The sequence below is a fragment of the Pristiophorus japonicus genome, chromosome 8, assembly GCF_044704955.1.
Source record: "Pristiophorus japonicus isolate sPriJap1 chromosome 8, sPriJap1.hap1, whole genome shotgun sequence".
In the NCBI taxonomy this organism is placed as follows: Eukaryota; Metazoa; Chordata; class Chondrichthyes; family Pristiophoridae; genus Pristiophorus; species Pristiophorus japonicus.
Genome location: NC_091984.1, coordinates 173382018 through 173397331, shown reverse-complemented (window position 1 = coordinate 173397331; position 15314 = coordinate 173382018). Strand labels below are relative to the sequence as shown.

At 47.4% G+C, this 15314-nt stretch overlaps 1 protein-coding gene across 1 annotated transcript in view; it reads left to right on the top strand.

The window, feature by feature from the left end:
- sxph (saxiphilin) overlaps nt 1-15314 on the top strand; it is a 179022-nt gene that overhangs the window by 98590 nt on the left and 65118 nt on the right. Inside the window, exons 8-12 of the mRNA XM_070888316.1 lie at nt 3081-3243; nt 4224-4288; nt 7479-7630; nt 10117-10303; nt 11767-11915. Coding sequence (XP_070744417.1) covers nt 3081-3243; nt 4224-4288; nt 7479-7630; nt 10117-10303; nt 11767-11915 — 716 coding nt within the window. The remainder of the gene's footprint in view (nt 1-3080; nt 3244-4223; nt 4289-7478; nt 7631-10116; nt 10304-11766; nt 11916-15314) is intronic.

Sequence of the window (15314 nt, the reverse complement as noted above, 5' to 3'; positions counted from 1 at the left end):
TGGAGTGCTGACATGGAAAATCCAGGCTATGGGCTTTAATTGGCATTTTAGCCTAGCCCCGTGCCTGTATAAACATCTCCTTTGCCTTGACCATCCCCTAAAAGGAATTCTATCACGCCTTTTGGGGAAAACCGATTGGTAGATCTGTCTATTTTAAGAAGATTACCATTTTGAAATATTCACTTTTCCAATCTATTTTTCTCACATATTACACAGGGGGAAAATATTGCCACGGTGGAATAATCTGGAAATCTCAGCGGGTCAGGCAGCATCTGTGGAGAGAGAAACAGAGTTAATGTTTCGGGTCGATGACCCTTCAGACCTGAAACTTTAACTCTGTTTCTCTCTCCACAGATGCTGCCTGACCCGCTGAGATTTCCAGCATTTTCTGTTTTTATTTCAGATTCCAGCATCCGCTGTATTTTGCTTTTGGAATAATTTGGGTTGTCTCCAGCACAACTTGCAAGCGTGGCGAGAATAAGCAGCATGGCATGCCGTCAATGAATGGTGACCAAAGCACAATGCACAGGAGGGAATTGAAGCAGATTGGGAGGTGTGATGTGGTTACAACTTGCACAACAGGATGCTCAAAGGCATGAAAACAGCAAGTGCGTCTCATCTAAACTTGAGCTCATCCAAGGCACTGCTGCCTGTATCCTAATTCACACCAGGCCCTATTCAACAATCACCCCTGAGCTCGCTGACCTACATTGGCTCCCGGTCCGGCAACGGCTCGATTTCAAAATTCTCATCCCTGTTTTTAAATCTCTCCATAGCCTCACCCCTCCCTATCTCTGTAACCTCCTCCAGCCCCACAACCCTCCCTATCTCTGTAACCTCCTCCAGCCCCATAACCCTCTCTATCCCTGTAACCTCCTCCAGCCCCACAACCCTCCCTATCCCTGTAACCTCCTCCAGCCCCACAACCCTCCCTATCCCTGTAACCTCCTCTAGCCCCACAACCCTCCCTATCTCTGTAACCTCCTCCAGCCCCACACCCCTCCCTATCTCTGTAACCTCCTCCAGCCCCATAAACCTCTCTATCCCTGTAACCTCCTCCAGCCCCACAACCCTCCCTATTTCTGTAACCTCCTCCAGCCCTACAATCCTCTCTATCTCTGTAACCTCCTCCAGACTCACAACCCTCCCTATCTCTGTAACCTCCTCCAGCCCTACAATCCTCCCTATCTCTGTAACCTCCTCCAGCCCTACAATCCTCCCTATCTCTGTAACCTCCTCCAGCCCCACAACCCTCCCTATCTCTGTAACCTCCTCCAGCCCCACACCCCTCCCTATCTCTGTAACCTCCTCCAGCCCCACAACCCTCCTATCTCTGTAACCTCCTCCAGCCCCACAAACCTCCCTATCTCTGTAACCTCCTCCAGCCCCACAATCCTCCCTGTCTCTGTAACCTCCTCCATCCCCACAACCCTCCCTATCTCTGTAACCTCCTCCAGCCCCACAACCCTCCCTATCTCTGTAACCTCCTCCAGACTCACAACACTCCCTATCCCTATAACCTCCTCCAGCCACACACCCCTCCCTATCTCTGTAACCTCTTCCAGCCCCATAACCCTCTCTATCCCTGCAACCTCCTCTAGCCCCACAACCCTCCCTATCTCTGTAACCTCCCCAGCCCCATAACCCTCCCTATCTCTGTAACCTCCTCCAATCCTACACCCCTCCCTATCTCTGTATCCCCCTCCAACCGCACAACCCTCCCTATCTCTGTAACCTCCTCCAATCCTACACCCCTCCCTATCTCTGTAACCTCCTCCAGCCCCACAACCCTCCCTATCTCTGTAACCTCCTCCAGACTCACAACACTCCCTATCCCTATAACCTCCTCCAGCCCCACACCCCTCCCTATCTCTGTAACCTCCTCCAGCCCCATAACCCTCTCTATCCCTGTAACCTCCTCTAGCCCCACAACCCTCCCTATCTCTGTAACCTCCTCCAGCCCCATAACCCTCCCTATCTCTGTAACCTCCTCCAATCCTACACCCCTCCCTATCTCTGTATCCCCCTCCAGACTCACAACCCTCCCTATCTCTGTAACCTCCTTCAGCCCCACAACCCTCCCTATCTATCTCTGTAACCTCCTCCAGCCGCACAACCCTCCCTGTCTCTGTAACCTCCTCCAATCCTACACCCCTCCCTGTCTCTGTAACCTCCTCCAATCCTACAACCTCACAAGATCTTTGCGCTCCTACAATTTTGGTCTCTCGTGCATCCCCGGCTCCTTTTGCCAATCATTGACGGCCATGCTTTCACAAACCTAGGCCTTAAGCTAAGGAATTCCCTCCTTAAGCCTCTATGGCTCTCTCCTCCTTTACATTATAGAAAAGATGTGATTGCACTGGAAAGGGTGCGGAGGAGATTTACCAGAATGTTGCCTGAACTGGAGAATTTTGGCTATGAGGAAAGATTGGAGATGCTGGGTCTGTTTTCTTTGGAAGAGAGGAGGCTGAGAGGAGACCTGATTGAGGTGTATAAAATTATGATGGGCCTGGATAGAGTGGATAGGACAGACCTGTTTCTCTTGGCAGAGGGGTCAACAGCCAGGGGGCATAGATTTAAAGTAACTGTGGGGAGATATAGAGGGGATTTGAGGGGAAATGTCTTTACCCAGAGGGTGGTGGGGGTCTGGAACTCATTGCCTGAAAGGGTGGTAAAGGCAGAAACCCTCACCACATTAAAAAAATACTTGGATGTACACTTAAAGTGCCGTAACCTACAGAGCTACGGGCGAAGAGCTGGAAAGTGGGATTAGGCTGGATAGCTCTTGGTCGGCCGGCACAGACATGATGGGCCGAATGGCCTCCTTCCGTGCTGTAAATTTCTATGATTCCATTCTATGATTTAAGAAGCGGCTGGTTCTCTGAGGACAACCAGGCCTGTCAGGTGACCTCAGTGCAGAGCAGTAACTGGTACAAACTTAACGCTTTATTAGCGCGTGCCTCATTGCTCCTTTCAAAACTTTCTTTTGTCTAGATAACGAAATTGGGATTGGAAACTGGGCTATGCTTTGTGCTCGAACCTTTCGTAGGTCATTCATAGCCTTTCTTTTGCTTCCACAGCCACCAGTAAGTTCTTCAGTGCAGCCTGTGCTCCAGGGGCAGGTATCTCCTTCCCCAAACTTTGTGTGCTCTGCCAGGGCCAGAAATCCTACAACAGGGACAGAAATTATTTCTGCGAAACCACCGACAACGAGCCTTACTATGGTTCTGAAGGTGCTCTCAGGTACGTTGCCTAAAATGGTGGGCTTAAACGATGCCAACTAGACTGTCACATGCTCCTTGTTGAGCCTGACATCGGAAGTCTCTAAATGTATCCCTGCAGAATATGCTTCTGAATCTTATTATGTAGTATACGGTTGCTCTCTAATTTTACTGTCTCAATAAAATCTTGTTCAGTTTTCAAAAGGTGTTAGATGTCAGAGTCACAGAAGGTTGACAGCTCAAGTCCCACTCCAGAGACTTGAGCACACAAATCTAGGCCGACACTCCAGTGCTGAGGGAGTGCTGCACTGTCAGAGCTACTTTGCTTTCGGATGAGACGTTAAACCGACGCCCCATCTGCTCTCTCAAGTGGACAAAAAAGATCCCATGGCACTATTCAAAGAAGAGCAGGGGAGCTCTCCCCGGTGGTCTGGCCAATATTTATCCCTCAATCAACATCACTAAAACAGATTGTCTGGTCATTATCTAGTTTCTAGTTCCGGCACAGGACTACCTACTGGATGATGCGTAGGTGTCATGCTTGCCAACGCGCAGTGCTATTTTTAAACCCTACATTTAGATCTCGATTCCATTGGCTGGTCCTTGTGCAATGGCATCAGTTGGCAGGTAGTACACTGCTGTGCTGGCGGGCATGAGCAGCAATGGCGGGCATGGGCGATGCTGGCTGTTTCTCGGCAGCAACCAGTCTCAGACCAGTCATTCATTGTGACTGCAGCTTAATTCATTGGCCTCTCACATAAGTCCATCCACAATGTTGGGAGGACATGCAGCAAGGTGTAAATTATATGCAACTACATAGTGAGTCAGTGTGAATCGGACCAAGAGTAAGATTTAACCCAAGGAGATGCCTTGTCAACCGCAGATCAAAATGGTACTCCAGATTATGATTTAGGAGCGGAGGGGAGAAAATTGGCAGAACTCTGTGTTTAAATCAAGTACACAGTGACTCGGAAGATTATATTTGCTGACATTTTGTTGCAGGTGTTTAGAACAAGGAAATAGTGATGTTGCCTTTCTGGACAATACAGCGTTAGCTAACGTCGATGGTAAGTACACTTCACAGGTTTTTATTTCCTTTAAGTTTTTTTTTCCAACAAGTGTATTTATTGAAAGCAGTTTAATGGTGACAGGTTTATTTTGTGCAATGAGTAATCTCATCTCTTACCTTCAAGATCAGCTGCTACTGCAGTTTAAACCCAGTCAATCATTAGAGTCTTCTACATTAAAAATGCAAAACCATTTAGTGTTGCACAGGATTTTAAACACTGAATGTGACCGTCACTGTGCAGAAAGGCTGCTTATACCCTATGTTTACCTGAGTACTCGAGCCAGAGATTTGTGATGCACTCTAGCTCCCCATTTGGCAGTATCTGCTATAGCAGCAGACTGCACGGCTGCCACAATCGGTAACAGCTTTCTCTTTGAAGAGGTTAAACAATGTGACCAGTCAGTGGTAGACTGGCAGTCTCCTGTAGAAAGCACCAGTCAGACCCCATTTTGAGTTTTGTCCTGTTCTAGTTGTTGTGGGAAGGATATTCCTGCTTTTTGAACGGGAATGGAGGGAAACAATCATGGTGATCGCAAGCGCAGCTGTCTAAATTATGGGGGGAAAATAATTTGGGTTTTGTTCTCTGAGGAAGAAGACTACAAGATGACAATTGAAATTTTAAATATTACGATCCATTAAAATGAGGAATTAGGAATAGGAAGGGAAGTCAGGTGGGACTTTTTACAGAAAGGCCAACAGAGTTGTGGAATTAGTTACCAGGGAATGTATTTGAAGCAAATGATCTTGTATTGAAATATCATTACCATTGGTGGCCATGCCTACAGCTGTCTAGGCTGCAAGTTCTGAAATGCACTCCTCTCCGTCTCACTAGCTCTCCCTCCTCTAAGAAGCTCCTTAAAACCTACCTCTTTGACCAAACCTTTGGCCACCTGCCCTGATATCTCTTTATGTGGCTCGGTGTCAAATTTTGTTGGTGTCAAAAAGAGAAAATGCAGGAAACATTCAGGAGGTCAGGCAGCACCTGTGGAGAGAGAAACAGAGATAAATGAAAGACAAGTCGGTCTAGATGTTCATCTTCAGCATTTGGGCCTGAGATCTCGGCTGCTGGAGTGCCTATTACAAACGTGGACACATGCAGCCCACAACTTTCTGATGGACAATCACCGGACAGGGACTCCCCGTGGGTACCACTGTTTACACCCAAATGTTGAAGACAGAACTTTAGGCCAGTTATTGGTGCTTCGATATTGGGTGTCTTATCATCAGTAGGATTGGGTGCGTAACCCAGTTGTTGAAATTAGGGACATTTTCTTCAGCAATTGATTGCATGGAGTATGGTAGTTTAGTGGTTATGTTTATGGTACTGGACAAGTAACCCTAGAAACCGAGAGTTCAAATCCCACCATGGCAAGTTGGGAATTTCAATTCAATATATCTGATCATTTGTGTGCTGGCACTAGAAAATAATGCCACGAAAGCTGCCAAATTGTTATAAAAACCTAACTGGTTCACTAATGCCCTTCAGGGATGAGAACCTACCATTCCTACCTGGTCTGGACCAAAACATGATTCCAGTCCCATACTACGGGGCCGAAATTGGTGAAGGGCAAGGGCTGCCAAAGGACCGCCGATGGCTGCTGAGATACCTGACGGTACTCTGGGCAGGGTTTTTGGCAAAAAGGTCCTTGAAAGGGCGGCCGGCGGCAAAAGAGGGACGTACACCATCAATCTGGGCGGCAGCCGGCAGAGCTCTCATTCTCGCCGACAAAGGCACTTGCCACCCAAGTGCCGCCGAGGATGGAGTTGGGCCCACGGAGGGTCGAAGAGCTGCAAATAAAAAGCATTAAAAAAAAACATCGGAAGACCTTCAGAAGACCCCATCAAGGTCAGTCACTGCAAAGAAAAAATGTAAAATTGTTTACTAACCTTTTTTTTCAGCTCTTCATACTCACCATCGGGGACAGACCAGCCTCCTCGCAGTGGTCCACCCCCGTTCTGGCGTCGACTCCCGCCCTGACCAATCTGGCATCTCGGCGGGCAGTCCACTTACCCCACTCGATCGTCTGCTGACGTCAGCGGGCAGTTCCCGGCGGTTCTCCCCTCCCGCCCGCTCCAGACCAGATCGAAACTGGCACTGGGCGCAACCCGAGGAGGAATGTCGGCGGCAGTGGGCGGCAGTGGGCAGCAGTGGGCGGCAGTGGGCGGCAGTGGGCAGCAGTGGGCGGCAGTGGGCGGCAAGGCCATTAATTTAGGCCCCTACATGATTGAAGCTAAATGCCCAAGGATAACTAGAGATGGACAATAAAAGTGGCCTTGCCAGCACCATCCACACCCCAGGAACAAATAAAATAAAAGAGGGATGAATATTGGCCAGTCTAATATATTTTCTTCATGGGTTCTTTGTTTAAGGATTCATAGCAACACATTACTATTAAGAACTAGTTGGTTCATTCGCAAAAGGTTTAACAATCACATGACACATTACCAGTTCATCCACGAGGCTCACAACCACCTCCCTCATCGTAGATCTCCCGAACCCTACTGGCTGGGGTTTTATTGAGCCTAGTGAACATCACATGGTTGGCTAAGCCACTCCCAACTCAACAGCTCTACAACTATTTTGGTTGGAAAACAAAATTAAACAGTTAAATCAAGTGCCCCCTGATTTGGGGGACACTCCAAACATTTTTCAAGGCCCCTTTTTTTTTTGTTTGTTTTTTTGGGGGGGAGGGCGGTTTTGTGGGGGTTTTTTGGGCACTAAAACACAAATATATACAAGTGCCCCCTCAACAGCTCTACAAACCTGTGAGCGTACTCACAGCTGCATGCATTACAACCAGGACACCAGGAGAACTCTCCTGCTCTTCTTCAAATAGTTCTGTGCGATCTTTTACCTCCACCTGAGAGAGCAGACGGGGCCTCAGTTTAACGTCTCACCTGATGGACGGCACCTCCGACAGTGCAGCACCCCCTCAGTACTGAACTGGAATGTCAGCCTGAATTGTGTGTTCACGTCTCTGGAGTAGGACCCAAACCCACAACCTTCTGAATCAGAGGTGAATGCTACCACTGAGCCAAGATTTACACTGAGGGTTTAAGAGATAAATTGGTGTGTGATATTTTGGGACCCACCAGACGGTCTAATGCTCTCTTCCAGACCTGTACGTTGTTATGTGCCTTCTAAGACCATAACAAACGATTAATCCAATTAATTCCTCCATCATCAGAAGCAGCCAAGTACAAATTGCTTTGCACTGATGGAACCCAGGCCGATCTCAAGGACTTCAGAAAATGTAACCTTGGACGGGGGCCCGGGAATGCTATTGTGACCAGATACAACTACAGAAAGATCACACGGAAATTTCTCGCTGTGGCTCAGGTACATTAACCTGCTGCGATGTGACTGGACCTGGACTGCTTTATTTGATTGATGATCTGTCTGTTAACAACCATGTGACACCTTGAAGGAGTACAGTAGCCTTACTTTAACAAATGAGTCTGGTAATCCTTTGCAAAAGCAGGGCGATATTGGGATAGGACACATCAATGTGTCAGTCGTGTGTGTCTTTACTGATATGAACATGACACATGATTCTTTTTCAAGTAACAGACCTGCTAAGCACCTTGTTTTGTAGGCGAGTGTCATTTAAAATCCCTCCTTAAAACATCGTGCTCACCAAGAAACTCTTGGGGGTAAATTTTCCACTTGGTTTCTAGTGCAGAGCAGCGTGATTTTTGAAACTTCATTCTTGGGATACAGGCATTGCTGGCAAGGCCAGCATTTATTGCCCATCCCTAGTTTCCCTTGGGAAGGTGGTGGTGAGCCGTCTTCTTGAACTGCTGCAGTCCGTGTGGTGAATGTACTTCCACAGTGCTGTTAAGTTGGGAGTTCCAGGATTTTGGCGCAACGATGATGAAGGTACAGCAATAGATGGCCAAGTCAGGATAATTTTCTGCCCCGAGTACTGTATTTTTATATTAATTATCATGGGGGGGGCAGTGAAACATAGAAACATAGTAAATAGGTGCAGGAGCAGGCCATTCGGCCCTTTGAACCTGCACCACCATTCAATATGATCGTGGCTGATCATGCAACTTCCGTACACCATTCCTGCTTTCTCTCCATACCCCTTGATCCCTTTAGCTGTAAATCTGAGTTCTAACTAATCACTTGCCTCGTTTGAAGTCTACCAAGTGACCTCACACTCCTAGAAGGGAGCCTAGGTTGAAGGAGTAAGGGCAGAGAATCGGCGCTAGCTCTCTGTGTTCCGGTCCCTGGCTGGTGCTTGCGTTGAGCAAGGGCCCCTGTGGGAATGTGGGAGCCTACTGAATTTACCCTCGGGTTTCCGCTGAGGGCAGAAATAATAGAAAAGCAAACTGAATTATGCTTTTCCAACATTTTCCCAACAACTTATCTTACTGCTGGAAAGTCTCCCAAAAGCAGTAAGATAAGTCGTTGGGAAAATGTTGGAGTCCATTAATAAGGAAGCAGTAGTGGGACATTTGGAAAAGCATAATTCAATCAAGCAGATTCAGCATGGTTTTATGAATGGGAAATCAGGTTTAACAAATTTGCTGGAGTTCATTGAGGATGTAACGAACAGGGTGGATAAGGGGGAACCAGTGGATGTGTATTTGGATTTCTAGAAGGCATTTGATAAGGTGCCACATAAGAGGTTACTGCACAAGATAAAAGCTCACGGGGTTGGGGGTAATATATTAGCATGGATAGAGGATTGGCTAACGTACATAAATGGGTCATTTTCAGGTTGGCAAAGAGTGACTAGTGGAGTGCCGCAGGGATCGGTGCTGGGTCCTCAACTATTTACAATCTATATAAATGACTTGGATGTGTGTAATGTAGCCAAGTTTGCTGATGATACAAAGATGGGTGGGAAAGCAAATTGTGAGGACACAATAAATCTGCAGAGAGATATAGACAGGCTAAGTGAGTGAGCAAAAATTTGGCAGATGGAGTTTAATGTGGGAAAATGTGAGGTTATCCACTTTGGCAGAAATAATAGAAAAGCAAATTATAATTTAAATGGAGAAAAATTGCAAAGTGCTGCAGTACAGAGAGACCTGGGGATCCTTGTGCATGAAACACAAAAAGTTAGTATGCAGGTACAGCAAGTAATCAGGAAGGCAAGTGGAATGTTGGCCTTTATTGCAAGGGGGATAGAGTATAAAAGCAGAGAAGTCCTGCTACAACTGTACAGGGTATTGGTGAGGCCACACCTCGAATACTGCGTGCAGTTTTGGTCTCCGTATTTACGGAAGGATATACTTGCATTGGAGGCTGTTCACGAGGTTGATTCCGGAGATGAGTGGGTTGACTTTTGAGGATAGGTTGAGTAGGTTGGCCCTTTACACATTGGAGTTCAGAAAAATGAGAGGTGATCTTATCGAAATATGTAAGATAATGAGGGGGCTCAACAAGGTGGATGCAGAGAGGATATTTCCACTCATAGGGGAAACTAAAACTAGGGGACATAGTCTTAGAATAAGGGGACCGCCCATTTAAAACTGAGATGAGGAGGAATTTCTTCTCTCAGAGGGTTGTAAATCTGTGGAATTCTCTGCCCCAGAGAGCTGTGGAGGCTGGGTCATTGAATATATTTAAGGTGGAGATAGACAGATTTTTGAGCGATAAGGAAGTAAAAGGTTATGGGGAGCGGGCGGGGAAGTGGAGCTGAGCCCATGATCAGATCAGCCATGATCTTATTGAATGGCGTAGCAGGCTCGAGGGGCCAAATTGCCGACTCCTGCTCCTATTTCTTACGTTCTTATGTTCTTAAGATGAACGTTCTGCGGCGGTGAGTGTTGGAGAAGGGTTTGGGGATAACGGCTCGGTGATTATTGCAGCATCTCTTTGGGCGAAATGGAAAGCAGTCCCGGCGGTTCCGGCTATTCGGCTCGGCCGGCTTCAACGGGAGAAACCTGATGTTTCAAGACGCCACCGAGAAGTTGCTGCTTCTTGCGGACGATGCCAACATCAATCAGGTGCTGGGGTTAGACTACATCGCCCTGCTGAAAGGACTGGGCCATGAAGGTAATGCTATCAGATTGGCTGAACATTGTTTCCCACATTATCAGAAAAGATTAACGTGGCCGGATTTGTTTACATTATAATTCCACAGTTCCCATTTGCACATTTCGCAAGCAGAGGACCAAGGGTACAAAAAACATTCCGACCCAGTTGCCAGAATTTGAGCAGGACCCAGTTCGGACAGGATTCTGCTCCGGCCAGCCATTTTCTGGTGGGGTGGGAGCTGGGGAAGCCATGGGTTGGTGCTCCATGTCTGTGGGGTTCTGCCCACTCCACCCATTAAAAAGGCCCTCATTGAGCATCCACCAGTTGTGGTTGTTGACCCTCATGACAGTGGCAACAGTTTCTTCTTAGTCACATGGAACAGGAAGATCCAGGTTCAATCTCAAATTTATGTCTCTTTCGTTCTTTCCTACCCCAGTTCCAATTACTGGTCTTTGCTAATGGGTCGTTTCACCTCTTCATTACAACCTGGGGAATACATAGGCCTGGAAATTCCCAGGGCTTCTCCTGCCCTCCCGCTGTAACCTTGGTGGGAAATTGGCTGAAGCCCCAGAGAAACACCATGTTCTGCCAGTTTAGTCCCCAGGAGCAGCAAAGCAGTAAAAGGGCCCAGAGATTCATTACATCAGGCCTGCATCCCTCAATAAGGGGCTCAATTTTCCCCAAGGCATTTTTTTTACGCCTGATTTTTTGGGGCCTAAGTACGGCAAAAAAAAAGATTCAAAGTTTCCCCGTTGGATTTCTTCATTTTGGCATGGCCTAACCCGACCTTTAGTTTTGGGGTGGAGCCTTGATCTGCGCCAGAAAGATCGGGCTTCCATGGTAACCAGGGACAAAGTGCGAGCTGAAGCATACAGCCAGTTCCCAACACTCTCTCTCTCTCTACCAGACAGCCTTCGGGCGGGGTTGGAGGTAAGTTGGTGCTATGTGTTTTTCAATTTTTCAGTGTGTCTGGGCAGGTGCTGCGCCGATTTCCTTAACTCTAGGGAAGGTTTTTCTGCAGAGGCCACATACGCTGGCCTAAGCCCAACTGGAGTAACTCTCAGCTGGCCAAACTTCCCTAATTGGTGTAGGTGGCTTGTTACGCCCCCTATGGCTGAAAAAAAAACTGACCTAAAAATATTGTGACTAATTGAGTTACACTGGAGCAAATTGATTGGGGAAACTGGTTTTTCAATTTAGGCCAAAAAGAGCAGCCTGCTCCAAAAAAACGGCTCAAATCACTGGGGTAAATTGAGCCCAATGATTTCCTGAGGTCTTCTGGATCAGCAGTCGACGGATGGGCTGGTCGGGCAACCAATGGCAGGAGTGCAGGGGCGGGTCAGTTGGAGGCGGGAGGTCATGTGATGAAACCTCCCAAAATACATCCAACCGGGTTAGGAGGGAAATTTGTGGGGGCGAAAAGATTGAAGATTCTGTCGAGCATTTCCCGACTGTGATTTTGTGCTGTTGTTTTTGGTCAGGGAGCTCGTTGGAGAACAGCATTGTGCGGTGGTGCTGTATTAGTGCAGCTGAGCAGAGCAAGTGTGAAGAATGGGCCCTGAATACAAAATCCGACCCGCTGGTCTGCATCAGAGCGACATCAATGAGTGACTGTATAGAAATGATAAAGGTGCCTACTTTCACCGAATTTTAAATTAAATATCGTCCCAAAAATGGTGTCCAGGTAAGGTATTGTAATATGCACTGCCTGTTTGAGCTATCATCGCTACTTTGTCCCAAGGTTTCTGTGTCCTTTCAGGAATCATGCATAACTTACATAGAATTTACAGCACAGAAATTTTACCACCAAATCTGGTGTCACATAAGTGTCTTAAGTCACTCCCCTATTTGACAGTCACCATTTTGATGAAGATCCCTCCAAGTCACATTTATGTCCAGGTTAGCTGGCATTGAGATGCTTACTTGAGGAGTAAGAGTATTCAATGATACGGAGAAAGAGCAGGGTATAGAAATTAAAAAGATAAAGAGCTGTCGTGGCTGACAAAATGGAGCCACCTCAATGAACCAGTGGCCTACTCCAGTTGCCCCTCTATTTTTGGAGGACACGTCCGAATTATATCTGAAAAAAGACCATATTTTATGACTAAATCTGCTAAATTCAAAAGCAAATTGCATATATATAGCACCTTTAGTGTTCTAAAACAACAGCAACAACAACTTGTATTTATATAGCGCCTCAAATGTCCTAAGATGCTTCATAGGTAGAAAAATATCCCAAGATACTCCACAGAGGTGTCATGAAATAAAAATGGACGTCAAGCTAAAGAAGGAGATATGAGGAGGGGGTGACCAAAATCTTGGTCGACAGGGTGTCTAAGGAGAGTCTTAAAGGAGGAGAGAGAGGCAGAGAGATTTAGGGAGAGAATTCCAGAATGTGGAGCCGAGACAGCTGAAGGCACGGCCACCAATTGTGGGGTGGAGGGAGTGGGAGGTGCACACAAGGCCAGAGTTTGTGGAGGGAGAGTTCTGAGGGGGGTTTTAGAGATGGAGAAGATTACAGAGATAGCAATGAATGAGACTGTGGAGGGATTTAAACACGAGAATGAGAATTTTAATTTGGAAGCACTGGAGGATCAATGTAGCAGATCAAAGATAGGAAGGATGGGTGAGCAGGACTGGGTGGAGCATTGGATGGAGGCAGCAGAATTTTGGATGAACTAAAGTTTACGGGGGTGAAGGATGGGAGGCCGTCTCGGAGAGCAGTGGAAGAGTCGAGTCTGGAGGTGATAAAGGCACGCTTGAGGGTTTAAGCAGCAGATGGGCTGAGGCAGAGGTGGAGAGGGGCAAGGTTACAGAGGTGGAAGTAGGCGGTCTTTGTGAGGGAGGGGATCAGAAACTCAGCTCAGGGTCCCAATAGGATGCTGCGGTTGCAAATGGTCCGGTTCAGCCAGACTCATTGTTTGGGGAGGGGGTGGCAGGGATGTGGAATTTGTGTTGGGGACAGGAGAAAATGTTTAACTGAAGAAAATGACAGCTTATCCCAGATTGGATGTTCGATAAGCAGTCTGACAACACAAAAACAGTGGAGGGATTGAGAGCGCTGGTGGAGTGGTACAGCTGAGTGTTATCTGCCTGCTTGTGGAAACTGTGTCTGTGGATGATGTCACCAGGGGACAGCCTGTAGATGAGAAAGAGGAAGGGACCAAGGTTAGATCCTTGGGGTCTCTGGAGGAAATGTTGAAAGGACAGGAAGAGAAGCCATTGCTGGAGATATTCTGGCTACGATTTCATAGATAAGAGTGGAACCAAGTAAGCCAACCCCACCGAGTCTGGACATGGGAGAAGTGGTGTTCGAAACCCACGGTGTGTCAAAGGCTGCAGAGAGGTCCAAGAGGACGAGGAGAGATAATACACCATGGTCAGTCACAGAGAATGTCATTTGTAACTTTGCAAAGGGCCATTGTGATGCTATGCCTGGAGCAAATGGGTGACAGCTGCAAGAGGGTAGAGGGTAGTACTACCTCTTTCTCCTGTGGAGGTTAATACGTGAGATACAAAGATGTGCTCATTTTTCTGGACTACAGGGTATCTAACTGATGGAAAGGGTGATCTGCCTTATCTTATGGAAAATAACATGAAGTGCACCTGGGATGTTCCGATAAATTTCTCTTTGTGTGACAACACAATAGAACAGCACCCACACAACCAAACCGACATAGAACATCACCCACACAACCAAACCCCAACATAGGGCAGCACCCATCAATCAAACCGACATAAACAGCACCCACACAACCAAACCGACATAGAACAGCAGCCACACAACCAAACCGACATAGAACATCACCCACATAACCAAACCCCAACATAGGGCAGCACCCATCAACCAAACCGACATAGACAGCACCCACACAACCAAACCCAACATAGACAGCACCCACACAACCAAACTGACATAGAACATCACCCACACAACCAAACCCCAACATAGGGCAGCACCCATCAACCAAACCCAAAATAGACAGCAACCACACAACCAAACACCAACATAGACAGCACCCACACAACCAAACCCAACATAGGGAGCACCCACACAACCAAACCCAAAATAGACAGCACCCACACAACCAAACCCAACATAGACACCACCCACACAACCAAACCCAACATAGACACCACCCACACAACCAAACCCAACATAGACAGCACCCACACAACCAAACCCAACATAGGGAGCACACACACAACCAAACCCAACAAAGACAGCACCCACACAACCAAATTCCAACATAGACAGCACCCACACAACCAAACCCAACATAGACAGAACCCACATAACCAAACCAACATAGACAGCACCCACACAACAAAACCCAACATAGACAGCACCCACACAACCAAACCCAACATAGGGAGCACCCACACAACCAAACCCAACATAGACAGAACCCACACAACCAAACCCAACATAGGGAGCACCCACACAACCAAACTCCAACATAGACAGCACCCACACAACCAAACCCAACATAGGGAGCACCCACACAACCAAATCGACATAGGGAGCACCCACACAACCAAACCCAACATAGGGAGCACCCACACAACCCAACCCAACATAGACAGCACCCACACAACCAAACCCAACATAGACAGCACCCATACAACCAAACTCCAACATAGGGAGCACCCACACAACCAAACCCAACATAGGGAGCACCCACCCAACCAAACCCAACAGAGACAGCACCCACACAACCAAACCCAACATAGACAGCACCCACACAACCAAATCCCAACATAGACAGCACCCACACAACCAAACCCAACATAGACAGCACCCACACAACCAAATCCCAACATAGACAGCACCCACACAACCAAACCCAACATAGACAGCACCCACACAACCAAACCCAACATAGACAGCACCCACACAACTAAACCCCAACATAGGGAGCACCCACACAACCAAACCCAACATAAACAGCACCCACACAACCAAACCCCAACATAGGGAGCACCGACACAACCAAATCCAACATAGACAGCACCCACACAACCAAAC